At 38.3% G+C, this 25,799-nt stretch overlaps 1 protein-coding gene across 8 annotated transcripts in view; it reads right to left on the reverse strand.

Moving 5' to 3' along the window:
- The window catches only part of ALKBH8 (alkB homolog 8, tRNA methyltransferase), a 70,997-nt gene that overhangs the window by 43,376 nt on the left and 1,822 nt on the right, over nucleotides 1-25,799 (reverse strand). For 4 of the 8 annotated variants that reach the window (XM_067750905.1, XM_067750906.1, XM_067750912.1 and 1 more), the window contains exons 2-7: nucleotides 20,767-20,902; nucleotides 17,079-17,316; nucleotides 14,228-14,359; nucleotides 13,092-13,187; nucleotides 10,945-11,049; nucleotides 9,760-9,830 (exon numbers count right to left, since the gene is read on the reverse strand). In XM_067750905.1, the coding sequence (XP_067607006.1) occupies nucleotides 9,760-9,830; nucleotides 10,945-11,049; nucleotides 13,092-13,187; nucleotides 14,228-14,359; nucleotides 17,079-17,316; nucleotides 20,767-20,902 (778 nt within the window). Of the gene's footprint in view, nucleotides 1-9,759; nucleotides 9,831-10,944; nucleotides 11,050-13,091; nucleotides 13,188-14,227; nucleotides 14,360-17,078; nucleotides 17,317-19,389; nucleotides 19,534-20,766; nucleotides 20,903-24,419; nucleotides 25,281-25,799 lie in introns of those variants that run through there. The other 4 variants (XM_067750908.1, XM_067750909.1, XM_067750911.1 and 1 more) reach the window with 4 other exon arrangements.

Raw genomic sequence — 25,799 nt, forward strand, 5'->3', positions numbered from 1 at the left:
ACATGTGGAATCTAAAAAAAACATAACAAAACAGAAGCAGACTCAGATACAGAGAACTGGTGGTTCCAATGGGGAGGACGATGGAAGGATGAGTGAAATAGGTTAGGGAGATTAGGAGGTACAAACTCCCAAACTTACAAAATAAATTGGTCACGGGGATATAATGTACAGCATTACAATATTATTGACTATATTCTGTATCGCAACATATGGCAACTAGGCTTATCGTGGTAATCCTCTTACAACGTATAAAAATATCAAATTTCTATCCTGTACACCTGAAACTAATATAATACTGTAAGTCAATTATACTTCAATTTTTTTAAAAAAACTGGAAAAAAAAAAGTATATGCTTCCAGAGACACCAAATGGAGAAAACAATTACAGCAGATTTTCAGTGCAACTCGAGGTAAGTTTTCCCCTCTTTACCAGTTTTAATTAAAAACTATAGAGGGGGGCAGAGTCAAGATGGCGGTGTGGGAAGATGCAGAGTTCACGTCTCCCCATAACTGGGGCGCCTGCCGGACTCTGCTCGGGGAGCCTAACACCCAAGGAGGATGGTAGGATGTGCGGGAACTGAGGCGGGGAGAAGTGGAGTTTGGACAGGACCGGCACCGCTGAGGGGTGGCTGAGAGGGGAGAGGGGTTCCCACGCCTGGAGGGACCCTCAGGGGCTCGGATCAGGGGGGAGTGGGCCCAGCATTTCCCCTACCACATTGGCTGGGGAAGTCTGCCCGGTTCTCAGGCCGGGTCCTACGCCCTCAGAGGTCCCCTCCAGGCTGGGTTGGTCCTGGGGGAGTAGGAGGGAAGCCGGGAGAGAAGGATAGGCAGGCAGAAGGAGCCCTCAGGACCAGAGGAGCAGGAAAGGAGCAGAGGGCATTTGCCCCTCCCACTTGGGCACGGGGAGCCTGCTGACCTCCCAGGCCAGTCCCCCGCCCTCCAAAGCCCCCTCCAGGCTTCATGGGCCCTGGGAGCATATGAGGGAGGCCGGGGAGATCAGCAGAGGCAGGTGGAAAGGGACCTCCAGGACCGGAGGAGCAGGAGAGGAGTGGAGGGCGTTTGCCCCGCCCACTCAAGCCCAGGAAGCCTGCTGGGCTCCCAGGGCAGGGTCCCCCACCCTCTGAGACCAGGGGCAGGAGGCACTCCTGAGCCCCTTCTGTTCTGTTGAGCTTAAGCCCCACCCCCCACCCCACCACAGCCTTTCCCAGCCCTGTTGGTCCTAAACATAGGCCCACCCACTGCCCAAACATCACCCCTGCATCGGCCCCACCCTCCACAGCCAAGGCCTTTCCCACCTTTTCTCTTCCTTTTTTTTACCATCCCGCAGAACTTGCAGGATCTTGGTTCATGAGCCAGGGGTCGGGCCAAAGCTCCTGCAGTGGGAGCTCTGAGTCCAAACCACTGGACTAACAGAGAACCTCAGACCCCAGGGAATATTCATCAGAGTGAGGTCTCCCGGAGGTCCTCACCTTAGCACCAAGACCCAGCTCTACCCAACAGCCTACAAACTGCAGTGTTAGAAGCCACAGGCCAAACAACTAGGAAGACAGGAACACAATCACACTCATTAAAAAAAGGAAAAAAAAATGAGAGAGCAAAACAATATGTCACAGATGAAGGGGCAAGGTAAAAACCTACAAGACCAAATAAATGAAGAGGAAATAGGCAATCTACCTGAAAAGGAATTCAGAGTAATGATAGTAAACATGATCTAGAATCTCTGAAATAGAATGGAGACACGGATTGAGAAAATACAAGAATGTTTAACAAAGATCTAGAAGAATTAAAGGACAATAAAACAGAGATGAACAACATAATAACTGAAATGAAAAATACACTAGACGGAATCAATAACAGAATAACTGAGGTAGAAGAACGAATAAGTGAGCTGGAAGACAAAATGGTGGAAATAACTGCCAAGGAGCAGAATAAAGAAAAAAGAATGAAAAGAATTGAAGACAATCTCAGAGACCTCTGGGACAACACTAAATGCACCAACATTCAACTTATAGGTTCCCAGAAGAAGAGAAAAAGAAAGGGTCTGAGAAAATATTTGAAGAGATTATAGTCGAAAACTTCCTTAACATGGGAAAGGAAATAGTCACCCAAGTCCAGGAAGCACAGAGAGTCCATACAGGATAAACCCTAGGAGAAACACACCAAGACACATATTAATCAAACTAAGAAAAATTAAATTCAAAGAAAAAATATTAAAAGCAGCAAGGGAAAAACAATACATAACATGCAAAGGAATCCCAATAAGGTTATCAGCAGATTTTTCAGCATAAACTCTGCAGGCCAGAAAGGAGTGGCAGGATATACTTAAAGTGATGAAAGAGAAAAACCTACAACCAAGACTACTCTACCCAGCAAGGATCTCATTCAGATTCGATGGAGAAGTCAAAAGCTTTTCAGAAAAGCAAAAGCTAAGAGAATTCAGCACCACCAAACCAGCTTTACAACAAATGCTATAGAAACTTCTCTAGGCGGGAAACACAAGAGAAGAAAAGGACCCACAAAAACAAGCCCAAAACAATTAAGAAAATGGTAATAGGAACTTCCATATCAATAACCTTGAATGTAAATAGATTAAAGGCCCCCCAAAAAAGACACAGACTGGCTGAATGGATACAAAAACAAGACCCATATACGCTGTCTACAAGAGACCCACTTCAGACCTAGGGACACATAAAGACTGAAAGTGAAGGGATGGAAAAAGATATTCCATGCAAATGGAAATCAAAAGAAAGCTGGAGTAGCAATACTCATATCAGATAAAATAGACTATAAAATAAAGACTGTTACAAGAGATAAGGAAGGACACTACATAATGATCAAGAGATTAATCTAAAAAAGAAGATGTAACAATTTTAACTATTTATGCACCCAACATAGGAGCACCTCAATACATAAAGCAAATGCTAACAACCATGAAAGGGGAAATAGACAGTAACACAATAATAGTGGGGGACTTTAACACCCCACTTACACCAATGGACAGATCATCCAAACATAAAATAAATAAGGAAACACAAGCTTTAAATGACACAATATACCAGATAGATTTAATTGATATTTATAGAACATTCCACCTGAAAGTGGCAGAATACACTTGCTTCTCAAGTGCACATGGAACATTCTCCAGGATAGATCCCATCTTGGGACACAAATCAAGCCTCTGAAAATTTAAGAAAATTGAAATCGTATGCAGCATCTTTTCTGACCACAACGTTATAAGATTGGAAATCGATTACAGGAAAAAAACTGTAAAAAACATAAATACATGGAGGTTAAACAGTGCACTACTAAATAACCAAGAGATCACTGAAGAAATCAAAGAAGAAATTAAAAAATACATAGAAACAAATGACAACAAAAACACAACAACCCAAAACCTTTGGGACACAGCAAAATCAGTTCTAAGAGGGAAGTTTATAGCAATTCAATCTCACCTCAAGAAACAAGAAAAATCTCAAATAAACACTCTCACTCTACACCTAAAGCAACTAGAGAAAGAAGAACAAAGAAAACCCAAAGGCAGTAGAAGGAAAGAAATCATAAAGATCAGAGCAGAAATAAATGAAATAGAAACAAGGAAAACAATAGCAAAGATCAATAACACTAAAAGCTGGTTCTTTGAGAAGATAAACAACATTGATAAAGCCAGACTCATCAAGAAAAAAAGGGAGAGGACACAAATCAATAAAATTAGAAATGAAAACGGAGAAATCACATTTGACACCATAGAAATACAAAGGATTATAAGAGACTACTACAAACAACTATACGCCAATAAAATGGACAACCACGAAGAAATGGACAAATTCTTGGAAAGGTACAATTTTCCAAGACTGAACCAGGAAGAATTAGAAAATATAAACAGACTTATCACAAGTAATGATATTGAAACCATAATTAAAAATTTTCCAACAAACAAAAGTCCAAGACCAGATGGCTTCAAAGGCGAATTCCATCAAACATTTAGATAAGAGCTAACACCCATCCTTCTCAAACTCTTCCAAAAAATTGCAGAGAGAGGAACACTCCGAAATTCATTATATGAAGCCACCATCACCCTGATACCAAAACCAGAAAAAGATATCACAAAAAAAGAAAATTATAGATCAATATCACTGATGAACATAGATGCAGAAATCTTGAACAAAATACTAGCAAACAGAATCCAACAACATAATAAAAGGATCATACACCATGATCAAGCAGGATTTATCCCATGGATGCAAGGATTCTTCAATATATACAAATCAAGCAATGTGATACACCATATTAACAAATTAAGGAATAAAAACCGTATGATCATCTCAATAGATGCAGAAAAGCTTTTGACAAAATTCAACACCCATTTATGATAAAAACTCTCCAGAAAATGGGCATAGAGGGAACCTACCTCAACATAATAAAGGCCATATATGACCAATCCACAGCAAACAGCATAAGCAATGGTGAAAAACTGAAAGCAGTTCCACTAAGATCAGCAACAAGACAAGGATGTCCACTCTCGCCACTCTTATTCAACATAGTTTTGGAAGTCCTAGCCATGGCAATCAGAGAAGAAAAAGAAATAAAAGGAATACAAATTGGAAAGAAGAAGCAAAACTGTCACTGTTTGGAGATGATATGATACTATACATAGAGAGTCCTAAAGATGCAACCAGAAAACTACTAGAACTAATCAACAAAATTGGTAAGGTTTCAGGATACAAAATTAATGCACAGAAATCTCTGGCATTCCTATACACTAACAACAAAAAAATCAAAAATATAAATTAAGGAAACACTTCCATTTACCATCACAACAAAAAGAATAAAATACCTAGGAATAAACCTACCTAAGGAGGCAAAAGACTTTTACTGAGAAAACTATAACACATGATGAAAGAAATCAAAGATGACATAAACAGATGGAGAAATACACCATGTTCTTGGAATGGAAGAATCAATATTGTGAAAATGACAATACTACCCAAAGCAATCTACAGATTCAATGCAATCCCTACCAAACTACCAAGGGCATTCTTCACAGAATTAGAACAAAAAATTTTACAATTCATATGGACACAAAAGACCCCGACAAAGAAAAATGGAGTTGGAGGAATCAAGCTCCTGATTTCAAACTATACTACAAAGCCACAGTAATCAAGACAGTATGGTACTGGCACAAAAACAGAAATATAGATCAATGGTAAAGGATAGACAGCCCAGAGATAAACCCACGCACATATGGTCACCTAATTCATGAATAAAGGAGGCAAGAACATACAGTGCAGAAAAGATAGCCTCTTCAATAAGTGCCAGGAAAACTGGACAGCTACATGTAAAAGAATGAAATTAGAACACTCCCCAACACCATACACAAAAATAAACTCAAAATGGATTAAAGACCTAAATGTAAGACCAGACACTATAAAACTCTTAGAGGAAAATATAGGTAGAACACTCTATGACATAAATCACAGCAAGATCTTTTTTGACCCACCTCCTAGAGAAATGTAAATAAAAACAAGAATAAACAAATGGGACCTAATGAAACTTAAAAGCTTTTGCACAGGAAAGGTAACCATAAACAAGACGAAAAGACAACCCTCAGAATGGGAGGAAATATTTGCAAATGAACCAATGGACAAAGGATTAATCTCCAAAATATACAAACAGTTCATGGAGCTCAATATCAAAAAAACAAACAATTCAATTAAAAAATGGGTGAAAGACCTAAATAGACATCTCACCAAAGAAGACATACAGATGGCCAAGAGGCACATGAAAAGATGCTCAACATCACTAATTATTAGAGAAATGCAAATCAAGACTACAATGAGGTATCACCTCACACCAGTCACAATGGCCATTATCAAAAACTCTAGAAACAATAAATGGTGGAAAGGGTGTGGTGAAAAGTGAAGCCTCCTCCACTGTTGGTGGGAATGTAAACTGATACAGCCACTATGGAGAACAGTATGGAAGTTTCTTAAAAAACTAAATATAGAACTACCATATGACCCAGCAATCCCACTACTGAGCATATACCCTGAGAAAACCATAATGCAAAAAGAGACATGCACCACAATGTTCATTGTGGCACTATTTACAATAGCCAGGACATGTAACCAACCTAACTGTCCATTGACAGATGAATGGATAAAGAACATGTGGCACATATATACAATGGAATATTACTCAGCCATAAAAAGAAACAAAATTGAGTTATTTGTAGTGAGGTGGATGGACCTAGAGTCTGTCATACAGAGTGAAGCAAGTCAGAAAGAGAAAAACAAATACCGTATGATAACACATATATGTGGAATCTAAAGGAAAAAAAAATGGTACTAATGAACCTAGTGGCAAGGCAGGAATAAATACGTAGACATAGAGAATGGACTTGAGGATATGGGGGAGGGGAGGGGAAAGCTGGGGCGAAGTGAGAGTAGCGTCGACATGTATACACTACCAAATGTAAATAGCTACTGGGAAGCAGCAGCATAGCACAGGGACATCAGGTAGGTGCTTCGCAATGACCCAGAGACATGAGATAGGGAGGGTGGAAGGGAGGCTCAAGAGGGAAGGGATATGGGGATATATGTATGCATATGGTTGACTCACTTTGTTGTACAACAGAAACTAACACAGTACTGTGAAGCAATTATACCCCGATAAAGGTCTGTTAAAAAAATAAAAACTATATAATGGGACTTCCCTGGTGGTCCAGTGGTTAAGACTTCACCTTCCAGTGCAGGGGGTGCGGGTTCGATTCCTGGTCAGGGGGAGCTAAGATCCCACATGCCTCGTGGCCAAAAAACGAAAATATAAAACAGAAGCAATATTGTCACAAATTCAATAAAGACTTTAAAACTGGTCCACATCAGAAAAAAACAACTATATAATGAACTTTTAGGGTGTTGGAGGAACACTTAGGCCCCATTTTTTATATTTCCCTAGGAATGGAGAGAATCTCTATAGGAGTGAAAGTAATAAGAACAAACCTCGCTCTTCTCCATTCCTTAACTTCCAACTCCCCAGGAGAGAAGGCACCTCAGCTGATTGGTTAGCCTGGAGCCAAACCTGCTTGGATGAGCCCTTTCCTCTCTCCTTCTCAAATCCCGCTGGTTTGCAGAATCTAATTTATGCTTCCTCATGTCCTCTGTTATAGGGGCAGCCTCTGCCTCTATAGAAAAAGTCTCCAGTTGTACCAGTGTAAAGGACAGTATGTCTAATTCATAGGTGAATTATTAATAAGTCCACTTGGCTACAGATCCAAAGCCATGATCTTCCATGTTTTCTCAGTAGTTAAGTTGACAGTCTGATATTCATTTATCTTTCATTTCATTTCTCAATTGGTTACACAGAAGGAAAAAACAAAGATGTTCTTTACTGGTCCCCTAAAGCTACAAGCCAGGATAAGAGGTAAAATTAAAATAAACCAGTCAGAGAAGAGCTCTTTTCCCTTCCTGTCCTCATTATTTTTGAAAGCACTTAATAAGAATCCACACATGTAGTTGATAAGATGGTTGTCTTATCAAATACACTAGCTCTGTAGTCACATTATCAACATAATCACACAAGCTCAGCAAAAGTTAAAAAGCCAAAGCACTATAGTTAGTGATAAGAACTAAGCAAATGCAAACAAATACTAGTAAACAGTATTTGCATCCAGCAACAAGATCAGATTTTGAAACAACCTCATATTTTAAAGATTCTTACAGATCTGAAATTCTGATTTCTTTTTTTTTAATTGGAGTATAATTGCTTTACAGTGTTGTGTTAGTTTCTGCTGTACAATGAAGTGAATCAGCTATACGTATATCTATATCTCCTCTCTCTTTTTTTAAAATAAATTTATTTATTTTTGGCTGCATTGGGTCTTCGTTGCTGTGCGTGGGCTTTCTCTAGTTGCAGCAAACGGGGGCTATTATTTGTTGCAGTACACGGGCTTCTCATTGCAGTGGCTTCTCTTGTTGCGGAGCATGGGCTCTAGGCGCACAGGCTTCAGTAGTTGCAGCACACAGCCTCAATAGTTGTGGCACACGGGCCCAGCTGCTCCGCAGCATGTGGGATCTTCCCAGACCAGGGCTCGAACCCATGTCCCCTGCATTGGCAGGCAGACTGTTAACCACTGAGTCCTCTCCTCCCTCTTGGACCTCCCTCCCACCACCCCCATCCCACCCATCTAGGTCATCACAGAACACCGAGCTGAGCTCCTTGAGCTATACAGCAGGTTCCCACTAGCTATCTATTTTACACATGGTAGTGTATTTATGTCAAACCTTATCTCCCAATTCTTCCCACGTTCCCCTCCCCCCCACGAACACATGTCCGTTCTCTATGTCTACATCTCTATTCCTGCCCTGCAAATAGGTTCATCTGTACCGTTTTTCTAGATTCTACATATATGTGTTAATATACAATATTTGTTTTTCCCTTTCTGGCTTACTTCACTCTGTATGACAGACTCTAGGTCCATCCACATCTCTGCAAATTACCCAATTTCATTCCTTTTTATGGCTGAATAATATTCCATTGTACATACGTATCACATCTCGAAATGTCATTGGACATTTTGGTTGTTTCCATGTCCTAGCTACATAAACAGTGCTGCAATGAACAATGGGGTACATGTGTCCATTTCCATTATGGTTTTCTCAGGGTATATGCCCAGTAGTGGGATTGCTGGATCATATGGTAGTTCTGTTTTTAGTTTTTTAAGGAACCTCCATACTGTTCTCCACAGTGGCTGTATGGTTTACATTCCCACCAACAGTGCAAAAGGATTCCCTTTTCTCCACACCCTCTCCAGCATTTATTGCTTGTAGATTTTTTGATGATGGCCATTCTAACCAGTGTAAGGTGATACCTCATTGTAGTCTTGATTTGCATTTCTCTAATAATTAGAGATGTTGAGCATCTTTTCAAGTGCCTCTTGGCCATCTGTGTGTCTTCTTTGGTGAAATGTCTATTTAGGTCTTCTGCCCATTTTTTAATTGGGTTGTTTTTTTTTTATATTGAGCTGCATGAACTGTTTGTATATTTTGGAGATTAATCCTTTGTCCGTTGCTTCATTTGCAAATATTTCCTCCCATTCTGAGGTTGTCTTTTCGTTTTGCTTATGGTTTCCTTTGCTGTACAAAAGCTTTTAAGTTGTTTTCTATCTAAAATTCTATCTGCAGTTTGCAAGGATTGCTTTAAATCAGACTTTTGATAGCTTCTTTAGCAGTTCAAATAAAGTACAACTATTAAAAACAAGTCAATGAATAAACATGAACCTCTTATTATTCATTTGTAAAGATAAGGACATTACCCTCTACTACTCAAAGTTGTTGAAGGGACTGAATCATATACTATACGTGAAAAAGTTTATCACAATTCCAGACACTTACATTTTAGTTTTGTTTCTTTCATCTATAGCCTGCAGCTACTATCTTTAGCCACTAGATGGTAATGCTGCTACAGTAAATTATTGCAAAATGGAAGTCTGGATTTTATTTAACTTCTAAAAGTAAAATGTAAAAATTAACTTACAGGACTTTTCCTGGCATCTGATGAACTGATAGATAAAACTTTGGACACCTAAAAGAAGAGACTGTGATAATTTCACAGTCTGTAAGAAATGAAACTGTTAATGGTGCCTTTACATTTCATTTTAAAATCTTAATTCACTTGGATTAAGAAATGTGAGAAATCCTATGAAAAGGGCATTGTATAAGGTAAGGCATTTGTTGATAGCTAATAAAAATGTTTGAATATTTACCTCTGATCCCAAACTGAGAGAAACGATCTCATCCTCAAACGCAGAATGTGTGTCAATATGAGCAGGAATTCCTGAGATGGAAGATAGGATAACAGGTCACTTCATTTTTCCTTTTAGTAGATTTAAGACAACTCTAAATATAGCCTCATAGTATTAGAGTGAAAACATCATTTGATAAACTGGAACGTACTGTAATTTTAGTTAAAAGGAAACATTTAAGGTCAATGTGAATAAAATTAAACTAAGTCTAAACTAAAAATATAACTTCATGTTAAAGCACCATTGTGACTTGACTGTAAAATCAAGATTTGAGAGTCACTCCTTAACTAGAACATTTACTCAATCCCAGCCCAAGAGGAAGTGTGAAATATAACTAACAAAGTCATTTTGACCTCTGAATACTGGATTCCCAAGTACCTGTAGAACAAAAACAACAGCCAGGTGTGAAGACTAATCTTATCAATAACTAAGATATGGCTTCTTCCACCAGTCTCTCAATCTATGTTAAATGAGTATCTCTTACTTGAAAGGAACCTTGCTACATGGTGAGGGTACCTAAACCTAGTAAGACACAATCTCTGTCCTCAAGGAGCTTATAGACCAATGGAAAGACTGATAGGTAAATAAGCTATCATAAAACATCCTGATAAATGCAGAGAAGGAAAAAACGCCACAACTCCTGCCATTAATAAAACCCTCAATATCATTTGATTAGTACAAATATCAGACGAAGATGCTGCTAACAAGTGCAAAAAATCAATAACCTAAAGATTTTTTACTAAAATGTCATCCTAGAATTGTCTTCCACATTCTCGACAGAAGAGAAAGAAGAGCATGATGATCCAACCAGTTAGTCTTCTTCTATGTACCTGTAAATTATTTGATTTCTTCCACTTTACATGCCTCCTTTGTTTTTAAAGCAATCTTCTCCCTCTCTAAAAAAAAAATGTTGAGGGAGAACAAAAGAAAATCACAAATAGCAACTGTGTCTGTTTACACTTAGAGATGCAAATTCCTCAAGAGACTGAGCGTAGACTTGCAAATGGATTGAAATCAACACAGGTAACAAACATAAGCGTATTAAGAGTCAGTTCGAGCTAAAAAATACTATCTTTGATCTTAGAGTTATATAACCCACTTAGTTATGAAATATATGACTGGAATTTTAGAAGAAGAAATATTCACCATGCCCAGGTTCATACTGGTTAACAGTCAGTTGATCAGGTTTATGTTTAATGAAACCTTCCTTCAACCATTTCTCCAAAATGCTATCACAAATGTCCGGAAGACCTGAAACCAGTAATCATAAAGGTGAAACATATTAAAATATTTACTTTGCATGTTTTACCCAAGAATGAAAAAATAGTCACTATGATAAAAATCACACAGCTTTGGGGCTTCCCAGGTGGCGCAGTGGTTGAGAGTCCGCCTGCCGATGCAGGGGACACGGGTTTGTGCCCCGGTCCGGGAAGATCCCACATGCCACGGAGCGGCTAGGCCCGTGAGCCATGGCCGTGAGCCATGGCCGCTGAGCCTGCGCGTCCAGAGCCTGTGCTCCGCAACAAGAGAGGCCACAACAGTGAGAGGCCTGCGTACCGCAAAAACAAAACAAAACAAAACAAAACAAAATCACACAGCTTTTAGTTTAGTGGTCAGATCCAAACATAACAGTAAACTCACAAGCAAAGTAAAATTAAAACAAAATTTTAAGAATCTTTTAAAGTTATTTTATTGATTTTATCAAATAAAATGTACAAAAGAACAATTTTGCAGACAACAATTTTGGTATTTTGTAAAACAGAAATAAGATTATAACATTTATGATATTATATACTGGAAATTATCCTGACCACTTTCTTTTTTGTTATTTTAAATTATTAATTTACTTTAAATTTAATTATTTTAAATTATTTCTCTTTAAAAAACATGCTTTTCAAAGTGGAACTAACTTACTTTTATTGGAGTCATAAATGTTATTTCATGAGGCAAAGGAAATATTTAAATAAGATTAAAGTCATAAAAATACAGATAAATTTAACTCCAACGAACAATTCTACCAAAGGATTAATATCCTGATTATGTAGCAAATTCTTATTAATATATTTGACCACCCATTAGAAAAAACTGGTAAAGAAGATGAAAAAGAATTCACAGAAAAGGAAATAAAAATGGCCAACCCCACTAGTAATCAGGTGATTATAAAGTTAAAAGTTTTACAATATCACATGCTGCTAGGGGTAGGGGGAAGGAGGTGCACACTTCGTGAGAGTATGTTGGTATAGCTTTTTTAGGGTGCAATTCGTCAGTGTCTATTGACATTTTTAAACGAACATAACTCTGACACAATTCTAATTTAGTAGTTTCCCTTGAGCAACTCTTGCTTTAATGCATAAAGAGGTGTATACAAAGATATTCACTGCAGCACAACTTGTAACAGCTAAAAACTAGAAATAGCCTAAATGTCTAGCAAAAGGAAATTAACTGAATAAGCTATTATTGAACATTCAGTAAAATGAAAACCTATGTAAGATCTCTAAGACATATTGTGATAATGTGGTAATATATGAATATACAATTTATAACATACAATGTAATACTACGTGTTAACACCTATATACGTTTACAGGTTATTTGGATGTAAACTCATTTATAAGGATTGAAATAGTATACACTAAACTGTTAATGGTACTACTTCTGAAGAGGAGTATGGGAGTATGGATAGTGTTCAAGAGAAATTAAATTTAGCTTTATTTATATGTATAACATTTTTAACACAAAACGACACTATTTAGTTAATTAAAATGGTTTAAATTTAATCAACTGTTTCATAAGTTTACCTACAAATGACAAATAAAAATAATCTCAACCATGATATCCTAATATTATTAATATATTAATTTTTACCAGTCCTTATTATTTATTAACAGTTACTGGGTTTCCCTGGTGGTGCAGTGGTTAAGAATCCGCCTGCCAATGCAGGGGACACGGGTTCGACCCCTGGTCCAGGAAGATCCCACATGCCACGGAGCAACTAAGCCTGTGTGCCACAACTACTGAGCCTGTGCTCTACAGCCCACGAGCCACACTACTGAGCCCGCGTGCCACAACTAGTGAAGCCTATGCACCTACAGCCCATGCTCCGCAACAAGAGAAGCCACCGCAATGAGAAGCCCATGCACTGCAACAAAGAGTAGCGTAGCCCCAACTCGCCACAACTAGAGAAAGCCTGCATGCAGCAATGAAGACCCAATGCAGCCAAAAATAAATTAATTAAATAAATAAATTAAAAAAATTTTTTTTTAATGTATAAAAAAAACACAACAATTACTTACCCCCAGGTAATGGCTTATCTTTATCTACATGGTTGTTCTCATAGTGGAATTCATAGCCAAAATGCTTTACTCTTCTGTGTTTTAAGGATTTTTGAACTGTATGAAGAGAAGAAAGTAAACTATTTAGGAGAAAAAGAATTTGATTCCTCATGTATTTCAAAGTCAACTTTATGAATAAGGATTGGTTTAGTAATGGTAACTTTTGTTAACTGCTAAATTATTGTCTTTAGTAAAATGAAACATTCTACCTCATAGCTGCTATTCTTTTAAGTCTAAAATTGAAACAAACTTTTAAGGGTTTCACCCAGTCAATCTGAAAGAGCTAAACATGTCCACTGCCACTCATAAGATTGCTAATGATCTGGAAAAGAGTCAAAGTAACGAATTTGTAAATTTCTCCAGGAGGTTCTTACTACATTATACTGATATGTTACTGAACTGCTGATTCCTCATAGGAAATTTGTCTTAGGGTGGAGAGAACCAAATAAGACAATATAGGGTTGTCCCTGGGTATCCTTGGGGGATTGGTTCCCTCAAATACCAAAATCCAAGGACAATAAAGTCTCTTACATAAAATAGTGCAGTATTTGCATGTAACCTTCATACAGCTTTCACGTCCTCCAGCATGCTTTAAATAATCTCTAGATTATTTACAATACCTAGTACAACGTAAATGCTATGTAAAATAGTTGTAAATAACAACGTAAATGCTATGTAAATAGTTGCCAACATGCGGCAAGTTCAAGTTTTGCTTTTTGGAACTTTCTGGAATTTTTCTTTTTTCTTTTTCTTTTTTTTTTTATTTATTTGGAATTTCTCTTTTTTTTCCAAATATTTTCAATCCATGGTTGACGGAATTCATGGATACGGAACAGACAACCAACTGTATATAAAACGGCTTATAAATGTTAGTTGCACAAATGTTGACTAATAAATATTAATCAGTTTGGAGTTTTAAATTGATACCTATATAAATGCTATTTATTATTAATGCTCTTAAGAATTGTTGGTATGACTTACCTAACATTGTATCCAGGGTACTTTCAGTAATTTTGAGGAAACAGAGTTTTAATAAACCAAAGGAGGATAAGGCATTTTGCAGAAACTTTTAAATACCAGATTTAAGTTTTACTTACAATTTTGATTGTCTGTATCTTCTGTCCAGTTAACACTTTCCAAAAGCATTTTCTCATCCTCAGAAGAAATAATGTCTTCTATTACCATGAGGCCTGGAGGCAAGGCTTGAAGCCCCAACTCTTTCCACTGTGCTGGGGAAATGAAATTAAAATAGTCAAAATACAAAACTTAAAGTTCTCATAGACAAATAATTCTGTCCAATAGCCATTTATCAGTTCATAAAACCCCAAACCTCATTTTTAGAAATAAGAATGCTGAAAGGCACACAACATATTAAAAACAAAAAATAAAGGCCAAGATAAAAATTATGGTACATTTTATCCACTGCAATTACCAATAGCAAATAGAACAGTATTTACTTAAATATTTTGTTTGAACACAATTAAGCCACTTTTTAAATCTCACTAAGAAAAAAGGTTTCTCATAATATCTACAGTATGCACCTCCATAAACAAACCAGATTCTAAATATTGAATAAAAAAATTTAAATACTCATTTTTGCTCCTATGGTCAAGTAATAGAAGAGTGTAAAACAACAGTATGGTGGTTTCTTAAAAAAACTAAATATAGAGTTGTCATATGACTCAGCAATCTCACTCCTGCACATACATCAGGACAAAACTATAATTCAAAAAGATACATGCACCCCAATGTTCATAGCAGCACTATTTACAATAGCCAAGACATGGAAGCAACATAAATGTCCATTGACAGATGAATGGATAAAGAAGATGTGGTAAATACAAACATACACACACACACACACACACACACACACACACACACACACACACACTGGAATACTACTCAGCCATAAAAAAGAATGAAATAATGCCATTTGCAGCAACATGGAAGCACCTAGAGATTATAATACTAAGGGAAGTAAGTGAGAAAGAGAAAGACAAATACCATATGATATCACGTATATGTGGAATCCAAAATATGACACAAATGAAACAGACTCACAGACATAGAGAATGCACTTGTGGTTGGTTGCCAAGGGGGGTGGGCAGTGGGAGAGGGATGGTTTTGGGAGTTTGGGATTAGCAGATGCAAACTATTATATATAGAATGGATAAACAACAAGGTCCTACTGTATAGCACAGGGAACTATATTCAATATCCTGTAGTAAACTATTATGGAAAAGAATATGAGAAAGAATATATATGTATGTATATATGTATACATACATATATATTCTTTCTCATATTCTTTTCCACACACACACACACACACACACACACATATATAAAATCGAATCACTTTGCTGTACACCAGACACTAACACAACCTTGTAAATCAACTATACTTCAATAAAAAATACATTAAAAAAGTACATCTGGACCTAATACAGGATTTCAAATAAAAAACACTCCAAAACTCATTTCATGCAATTTCTTACAGTGTTCAACATGCTGAATGGGGGGAAACCCAAGGACAATATTTTTTGATTAAGACTTATTCCTACAACATTGTAAAACAACTGTACCCCAATTTTAAAAAAAAAAAAAAGACTTATTCCTAAAGCATACAATTTTCAAAAACTGATCACAAACACAAAATACGAAAAAATCTAGCTTTCAAAATCTGAAAGCTTAAGTCAGGTTTAAAATTAAGTACATATTGGATTTCCCCAGTAGCGCAGTGGTTAAGAGTCCGCCTGCCAATACAGGGGCCATGGGTTCAATCCCTGGTCCGGGAAGATCCCACATGCAGCGGAGCAACTAAGCCCGTGCACCACAACTACTGAGCCTGCGCTCCAGAGCCCGCGAGCCACAACTACTAAGCCCACGTGCCACAACTACTGAAGCCGGCATGCCCAGAGCCCATGCTCCATGACAAGAGAAGCCACCACAGTGAGAAGCCCGTGCACTGCAACGAAGAGTAGCCCCCACTCACTACAACTAGAGAAAGCCGGCGTGCAGCAATGAAGACCCAATTGCAGCCAAAAATAAATAAATTAAAGAAATTTTTAAAGAAATTTTAAAAATTAAGTACATATAGACACTGAGAATTATAACTTCTAAAATATATCTATAAAGGAGTTAAAGTTTCCTTTGAACCTTATTTTATAAAACATAAATTTGATCATATTCTACTCTCCTACCCACTCCCAGCATATCTAAACAAAACTCTTTAATTGCCTAAATAGGTGGCAAATGAATATAATAGGAGGAGATTAGAAGTCTAAGTTCATCTCAATGTATCTCATTTCCATGGCTCAGTGGTGAAAAGATGTAATAATCCCTGCAGCAATTCTGTAAATCAGTCTACAAAGCTTTTATTTAAATTAATTAACTTAATTAATTTAAATAAAATTAAATTTAAAAACCAAACAATCGTGTTGGACAGTACAGATATAAAATATGAACATATTTCCATCATCACAGAATGTTCTACTGGACATCGCCACTCTAAAGCTTTGGGGATCTTTGGTAGCTAAAGTTGCTCCTCCATAATCATGAACCTTGGCACGTAATCATTTGGATCACAATTAATTCCTAAGTGATTCATTGAAAGCTTCTGGGTAGACACTGTAAAATAAATTGGTGATCTAAATCCTCAACAATAAATTTTGAAAGACACAATTAGATAGCAGGGCTCCAAAATAACATGCATACATAATACATGTATTGTTAGGTTGGTAAGCTATGTCTAAATCACCTCCCTTCAACTACTAGTCCCATGCCTGTACAAACTACGCACTTAAAGAATGTTTGTTAAACAAAAAGGGGTTGCTTAACTGACATTCAATTCTGTTTCACAATAACTGAAACTTCCAACTGAGGTAAGAAAAGAAAACACACAAAAGCAAAAACCATTTTTAAAAAGATACCTGTATGATATACCTTTTTCCACAAAATTCAAGTACAGAATAATCTTTTGTCCTAAGTCATCCACTATTTCTTTTCCATTGAGAGTATCATAGGCTTTCTTGGATTCTTCTACAGTTTTGTATCTTACAAATGAGTAGGGCTTATTAGGTGGCATTAAGAGAGCATCCACCAATCCACACTTCTCTAACACCAGGAGCAGTTGGTTCCTACTCACTCGGTTACCCAAACCACCATTGGCAACAATCAGGCTCTAAAAAAAACAAAAAAAAGAAAGTAACATGAGCAATTGATATCAATCTGTTATTTTTAAATGAAATTTAAAAATAAGATATTGTAAATAATACTGATTTTTAATAGCCTTTTCAGTAAAATATTCATTTCTTAATGACCATATACATACAAATTAAAAGATAACTTTCACTGCTCATAAATTTAACACAATGAAACAGAGGAGGCAGAGAGAAGAAACAAGGATTTACATAATACTTGCCTTTTTTTTTTTTTTTTTTTTGTGGTACGCGGGCCTCTCACTGTTGTGGCCTCTCCCATTGCGGAGCCTGTGCTCTGGACGTGCAGGCTCAGCGGCCATGGCTCACGGGCCCAGCTGCTCCGCAGCATGCTGGATCTTCCCAGACCGGGGCACGAACCCGTGTGCCCTGCATCGGCAGGCGGACTCTCAACCACTGTGCCACCAGGGAAGCCCAATACTTGCTTTTTTGCTAGACACTGTGCTATATGTTTTTACCTACTCAATCTTCATTAACATAATCTTCACAACAATCCTACAAAGTGGGTAATATAAGCCCCACTTCATACAGAAAGAAACTAAAAATCAGAAAAATGAGGTTAAGATGGTGATTAGTTGGAGCTGGGTTTCAAATTTACTTCTGTCAGTTTCCAGAATCCATACTTTTTGATATAACCATTATACAATGTTTACTAAAAACTAAAGGTAAAGGTACTGGCTGGAAGAAAAAAACAATTACAAGTTCTACTGAACATAAAACAGGAAAAATTTCCTCTGTTTGTGGGTTATTCAGTCATTTTGCAATTAAATTTTTTTCCTTTGTAAATATCATGCTTACTTCCTGTCATTTGCAATCCTGTTCAACTTTACTCAAGGAATTAGGTAGGGGAGGTTTTCTATTTTTATTCTGATGCTTATGGCCTAGTGCCATTATAGTCTCTGTACTTAAAAAACATTCTACACAGCATTAAGATCTTTAAACTCTGTAGCATAACAAAAGTAAACAACTGATGGCCTACACTCATCAGTTTCATCATTTATACCAGGTATTGGCAAAACTTTTCTGAAAAGGGCCAGATAGTAAATATTTTAAGCTTCACAGGTCATATAAGCCTCTGCCACATAGTCTTGTTTTATTCTTAAACAACCCTTAAAAATGGAAAACTCATTCTTATCTCACAAGCCAGATTTGACCTGAAGACAGTAGTCTGCCAACACCTGATTTATGAGTGTAGAACATAATGTTTTAGCTTCATATGCATAAAATGGGAATATCTAGAACACTGTTTTAAAAGAATATAAAACAATTATTATAAAATTGGATAATAGGGCTTCCCTGGTGGCGCAGTAGTTGAGAGTCCGCCTGCCGATGCAGGGGACGCGGGTTCGTGCCCTGGTCCGAGAGGATCCCACATGCTGCGGAGCGGCTGCGCCCGTGAGCCATGGCCGCTGGGCCTGCGGTTCCGGAGCCTGTTGCTCCGCAACGGGAGAGGCCGCAGCAGTGAGAGGCCCGCGTACCGCAAAAAAAAAATTGGATAATAAGTAAAGCTCTGTTCTTTCATGGGGCAGCCAATACTTTATATGTATGTAAGTATACACACACACACTAATAAACACATTAATACAATACTATAAAATATGATTAAAGCTTCTAGAGATCTGAAGAAAAAAGTCAACCTCAACCAGAAACAAGTTTCAGAGGCAGCAAAGAAACTTAACCCATTTCTTTTCTTACCACTTGTCTTCACAACCCCTGTAAGGGGAAAAAATGCCAGTTATGCTTGAGAATTGATGAAAATAGGGTATATCATAAATCTTCTGAATGCCTCACAGCCTCAGTGGTCTTGGCAGGAAGTGCGTGCAGACATTAATTCTAATCTATTATCCACTCCATCCTTTTTTGAGGGATTTGGTTTAAATTCTCTGAAGTTATTGGGTTTTTTTTTTTTTTCATGTATATGTGCTTTTATTGAAGGTGTACTTCAGGAAAGGAAAAATTCTCCATGATGCTGGTTTTTTTGGATGATACCTTACAACTGTTTCTTCAGTGATTAGCGCTTGATGAAGATTTCGCACCTGCAAAGCACACTGCTCGTCCGCCCCATCCAGGCACTCCTGCCCTCCGTTGCAGAGCCAGGCCACAGGAATGCATCTCCCACCACAGGCAGCTTGCCTCATCACGTTACACTGTATTTCATCGGTCATGGAGCCCCCGAGCCCCCAGTGTGGCCAGCACGGGTGGCAGGAGCAGAAGGAGCACCTGGCGTCTCATGGCTGCGAGGGAACAGTGCAGGAACCTGGGCGTGAGGCACACTGTGCGTGGATGCCACGGGTGAGAGGGCCTGAAGTTATTAATATTTAAGAAAATATAAGTCTGGGCCTTTTACCTGCTAATATTAAATCTCCCTAAATAGAGCACTCATTCCTAAACTATGATGCAGTACGGAAGACAGAAAAAGCATTAGAGAAGAGTACTGGTCTGAGAATCAAGAGGTCTAAATTTTAATCCCAGCTTCACCTCCTAAATTGTATGTCTTTGGTCCTCAGTTAGATGCTAGCTAAGCTGCCTTACTACTGTTATCCTATATCTTTACAACCAGAAAGAATATGATAAGAATACTTTACATTCATGTGGTATTTTAATGACTAAGAAGTACTATCATATACGTGTTCTCTTTAGAATGTAACAATCCAATGGAATAAAAAGTATGTAATACTATGTCCTTACAAATGAAGAAAGCTGAAGTCAAAGGGTACTGCTCATGTACAAATACGTGGAGAAGCTAAGAGTTAAAATAAGTTCTTCTCATTCATAGCCCAGGAAGAGTTTGTGTGTGTATGTGTGTGTGTGTGTGTGTGTGTGTGTGTGTGTGGAAGGTGGGTGGGGGGGGTATCTATACATACATACATATATATCATTTAATCATTGCCCATAAGAAAATAAAAAGGCTTTGTAAATGAGGTCTCATAAATAAGAAATGTTTCACAGCATATAATCAAATACTTTATAATAGAGATGAAGTTAGGAATAGAAGAAAGAAGACTGCATTAGGGTACAAAAGATCTAGCTTTAGGTTTCTATTCAGCACCTTATATCAATGGACATATCACAACCTTTCAGAACCTTAGTTTTCTCATCTACCTCATAAGGATTTCTAGGGAATTAAATATAATAATGAATATAAGTATGCTTTGTAAACTGTAAACAGTTGTATAGTGTTATTGTTATTAATACAGAATTACAACTTCCTCAGTGGAAATTCAAACTATACTAGGCTATGTCCCCAAATAGAAAGTTAGCAGGTCTTATCATATGTATATTTAACACAGATCGTAACACATGATGGAACAATTATAGCCTTCTTCTCTGAGCAATTATTAAGAAATATTACTTAGAACACACTAACATGGCAATACATTTACATTCAAATGATAATAATAGTTTTAGGTCACCTGAGTAGCATAGGATACTGTCTCAATGCCTTCATGTCTCAGCAAAGTATGCCTGGCTTTAATCTGTTTCCTTAAGAACTTCTTCTCAGTTTTACTGAGTTTGTAATTACTTTGGTGGTTGCTGTCCATGGCAATACTTAAAAAAAAAAAAAAAGTATAAAATGTCAACCTTAAAGAGTCCCAAGAAACAGTTATAATAATACTATTCATGTATTTTATAGTTTATAAATATTTCTATGCGATAATTTTTAAATGGTTACCATACTTGTCACTAACAAAGAGAAGTGAGAACAAACAGATGCATGGACAATAAAGGAATATTTAAGAAGGTAACAAAGAAGCAAGAACATCTAATAGCATCTCTGGTAGGTTCTACAAAACATGTCAATGCTTTAGTGCTATTAAGTGAGATATTTTCCCACATGCGTTCCCTTTACTTATGAAGTCCAAGGTAAAATGTGCCACAAACAAATCTCACAACATAATGTTAGGAAAGGAAAAAAGGGAGAAACAAACAGACAAAATTTACAGAAGAATATACAGTATGATTCCATTATATAAAGTTCAAAATCCAAAAGTAAGCCATATGTTGTTTAGAAATACATATGTAGCATAATGCAAAGAAAAGCAAGGAAATGATAAACACAAAGTTCAGGAGAGAAGTTATTTCATGGGGGGAGGACAGAACTGTGATATGAAAGGGACACATAGAGGCATCAAAAATATTTAAGCTAGGTGGTGGTTTAGGTGTTTGTTTTATTATTTTTAAGCTATATGTTATATATTTTTGTATCTATAATTTTTAAAATAACAGGTATAAGAACCCCATAGAATTGTGTTTTCATTTTTTTTGAAATATGTCAATCAGCAAGTAGTTACTGAGTGCTATTCCAAAAAAGGTCTTTGCACTATCCAAATCAGCACCCTACATTATGCTTTATTATAGAAGTCTATTTTATTTTGTTCACAGAACTTAACACAATTTGTGATTATTAATTTGCTGGCTTAATTCCTCCATCAGGATGTAAACTCCAAGGAATGCCAGCACACAGTAGGTGCTCAACAAAAATTTGTTGAAGGGATAAACAAATGATAATGAGTGAATATACACATGCCTACTTATGGTCTCAGCACTCTACAGCATACAAATATAATACATAGTTTATGCTTTCAACCAGTTTATAAGTTAGTTGAGGAAAACAAACATTAAACAATGAAAGAATATGACGTGTCTTTAGATAATTAAGTGTTAATGGTCTTTAGATGTGATACAAATTAGAGACAAAAAAGATAAGATCAATGTCAACTGGAAAAGTTTGGGAGAACTTCAAAACAAAAGGGGACTTGAGCTGAGTATCAAAGGACAAGAAATATACAGTCACGTGGAAGGGAGGGTATCCAGTGAGGCAATAAAGAACAGAAGCTAAAAATAGAAATAGATGTGTCTGGCAAAGACAGTGAGTAGTAGACATAATTTTTTAGAGCAGAGAATATTGGCTTATCCACTGATTCCACTCTTCACCCACTTGAAAGTCTTCAAAGTTAGCAAATGAAATAAGTTTAAGAAGTTAAATAAAATTATATTCCAGGGACTTCTCTGGTGGTGCAGTGGCTAAGAATCCGCTTGCCAATGCAGGGAACACAGGTTCGAGCCCTGGTCCTGGAAGATCCCACACGCCGCGGAGCAACGAAGCCCGTGCGCCACAACTCTAGAGCCTACACTCTAGAGCCCACGAGCCACAACTACTGAGCCTACGTGCCACAACTACTGAAGCCCACGCACCTAGAGCCCGTGCTCTGCAACAAGACAAGCCACTGCAATGAAAAGCCCGCATGCCTCAACGAAGAGTAGCCCCCGCTCACTGCAACGAGAGAAAGCCCACACACAGCAATGAAGACCCAACACAACCAAAAATAAATAAAATAAATAAATTTATTTTTTGAAAAATCAGGGCTTCCCTGGTGGCGCAGTGGTTGAGAGTCCGCCTGCCGATGCAGGGGACACGGGTTCGTGCCCCAGTCCGGGAAGATCCCACATGCCGCGGAGTGGCTAGGCCTGTGAGCCATGGCCGCTGAGCCTGCACGTCCGGAGCCTGTGCTCCGCAACGGGAGAGGCCACAACGGTGAGAGACCAGCGCAGCGCAAAAAAATAAAAATAAAAATAAATCATATTCCAAAACAGCTCTCAAACAGTCAAAACTCTAATTATTAATCTTTATGTACAGAGAAAAATGCTGAGACTATTGAAACAACGGCCAGTAATCCAGTTTAACTAATACATGGAGCACATGTGATAGGAGGTAAGGCCAGTAAAACAGGCTGGCTGGACAGCACAATAGGGAAATGAGAGGCAAAAGGACTTGCAATAACCCTGCTTAACAAGTAAAAATGCTGGCCTGATCTAGGGTGAAGGCTGTATGTAGGAAGAAAGGAAATAGGGAGAGAAGGGGAGAGGGCAAAAGAAAAGTTCAAGAATAATCAATAGTCCTGATGACTACTCGGACATGAGGGAGAGAAGAATCAGAGATCAGTTACTAGCAGGACAGAGTCTGAGTGACTGAGAGGCTAGTGATGTCATTCCAAAACTGGAAAGTCAGAAGAGGGTCAGGAAGAGCTGCTCAGTAAGGGAGGTGATAAGTCAGATTTAGGATATAATGTTTGAAGTACCGTTCAGATACACAGTTGCAATGTCTGGCTGGCAGATGAAAAACATAAAGTGGAAAAATGAGAAGAAATGAGGTTAGACAGAAAGGTTTAGGAGTCATCGTTACATAGGAAGGGGACAGCTGAATATATATTTTTAACATTGCACTAATTATTTGTTCTAATGTTTGTCCCCTTCCACTGGACTATGAGCTCTTTGATGACAAGAATTAAATCATATTTTTGTTTCCCCAGAGCCTCCTTCAGTTTTTTGAGACAGTATAACACAGTGTTTAGGGGTCCAGGTTCTAGGTTTAAACCTCAGGTTTACAATTTACTAGCTATATGACCCTGTGCGAGTTACTTACTTATTTCTGTGCTTAGGTTTCTTCACCTATAAAACAGGAAAAATAGTGCCTATTCTTGGCACATAACTCCATCCAAACCCTGCACTAAAAAACTTCACCAAACTCTAGCTTATAGCAGCATAAAGCCATACCCTAGGATGACCCCAGCTCCCCATTAAAATGGCTGCCTGAGAAAACTTAAAATGCTGCCTGGATATTTCACTATTTGTTCTAACATCTCCTAACAATAGGCCCCTGACCTCCCTTCTTTTTTAAAGCACTTATTAAAAACGGCTTACGGGACTTCCCTGGTGGCACAATGGTTAAGAATCCTCCTGCAAATGCAGGGGACACGGGTTCGAGACCTGGTCCAGGAAGATCCCACATGCTGCAGAGCAACTAAGTCCGTGCGCCACAACTACTGAGCCTGCGCTCTACAGCCTGTGAGCCACAACTACAGAGCCCGCGTGCCACAACTACTGAAGCCTGCGCACCTAGAGCCCGTGCTCCACAACAAGAGAAGCCACCACAATGAGAAGCCCAACAACGAAGAGTAGCCCCCATTCGCCGCAACTAGAAAGAAAGCCCGCATGCAGCAGCGAAGACCCAATTCAGCCAAAAAATAAATTAATTAAATAAAATTGCCCAAAAAAACCAGCTTACAGGGCTTCCCTGGTGGCGCAGTGGTTGAGAGTCCACCTGCCGATGCAGGGGACACGGGTTCACGCCCCAGTCCAGGAGGATCCCACATGCCGCGGAGCGGCTGGGCCCGTGAGCCATGGCCGCTGGGCTTGCGCGTCCGGAGCCTGTGCTCCACAGCGGGAGAGGCCACAACAGTGAGAGGCCAGTGTACCACAAAAAAAAAAAAGAGAAAGAAAAACCAGCTTACAATTGTGAACATGTATCTCCTGCAACTCAGACATGTCTCTCTCAAGAACCTGAGAACCATTCCTTTGAAATGTTTTTTATTTTGTTTTGTTTTTTTCGCGGCACCATGAGGCTTGCAAAATCTTAGTTCTCCCACCAGGGATTGAACCTGCGCCCTCCGAGTGAAAGCACGGAGTCCTAACCACTGGACTGCCAGGGAATTCCCCCTTTGAAATGTAATCATAAGGAAGGACAGGGCCTCTGTCTCTCAGTCTCTGTGACAGGATGGAATCCTAACTTTGACAACTGCCAGCTGGCCTAACTGCATTTACACTGACCCACCCTTTATAATTTTTTACTTCTCCGACTCTACTGAGCACCCACACACACACCCCCCAATCACTTCCACACAAATTGGAATGGAGTTTAGCTCTTTCTCCTACTGTCAATAATTACTAAATAAAGTCTGTTTTCACTGCTTTAACTAATGTCTGGCTGTGTTATTCTTTGACACTGTCTCATAACTTTGTAAAAAGTATTAAATACGTCTATTACTAAATTACTGTTAATTTCCAGAAGAGCCAGATAAGACTTGTTTAGGAAGACCAAGAAAAGCTGAGCACCCTCAAAAGAATTATCTTATTGCCACTCCATTCCAAGATCATCATTTTTGCAGTTAGCAATGAAGAACAGGGATGAATCTACTAAGAATTTTTTTCTAAATATGTTACATGAGCAAAGACTGCAAAGTGGAAGAAATGAGAAAAAAGATGATGCTGAATACATTTTTTCAAGTCTGACACTTAGAGTCCAGCACCAGTAGATGGAGCCTCATAATCACATTTCTGTCATCCCCTTTCCCTTCTTCCCTCAGTGAGGCAATATTACTCCATGTGAAGAAAGACCAGTAGAGTCACCTCACCAAGGAATAGGCTGATACCAGCTGCTGAGATGTGGAGGTGCCCCTTTCTAACAAGGCCACTTCTCTGGCCAAGGGATTTCCCACAAGGGATTTGCACAAAGGCTTGCGTGCTCCTTGCCATGTTACGGGACTGTTATGGGATGTTACAGGAGCCAGGTCACTATTTATTAGAATACCAGCCAGGCTGAGTCCAGCCTAAGCACACTCTCCATAGGATAACAAGGGTTTATAAATCACATCTGCTCTGTTAGTAA

The sequence above is a fragment of the Pseudorca crassidens genome, chromosome 9 (genome assembly GCF_039906515.1).
Source record: "Pseudorca crassidens isolate mPseCra1 chromosome 9, mPseCra1.hap1, whole genome shotgun sequence".
Taxonomy (NCBI): Eukaryota; Metazoa; Chordata; class Mammalia; order Artiodactyla; family Delphinidae; genus Pseudorca; species Pseudorca crassidens.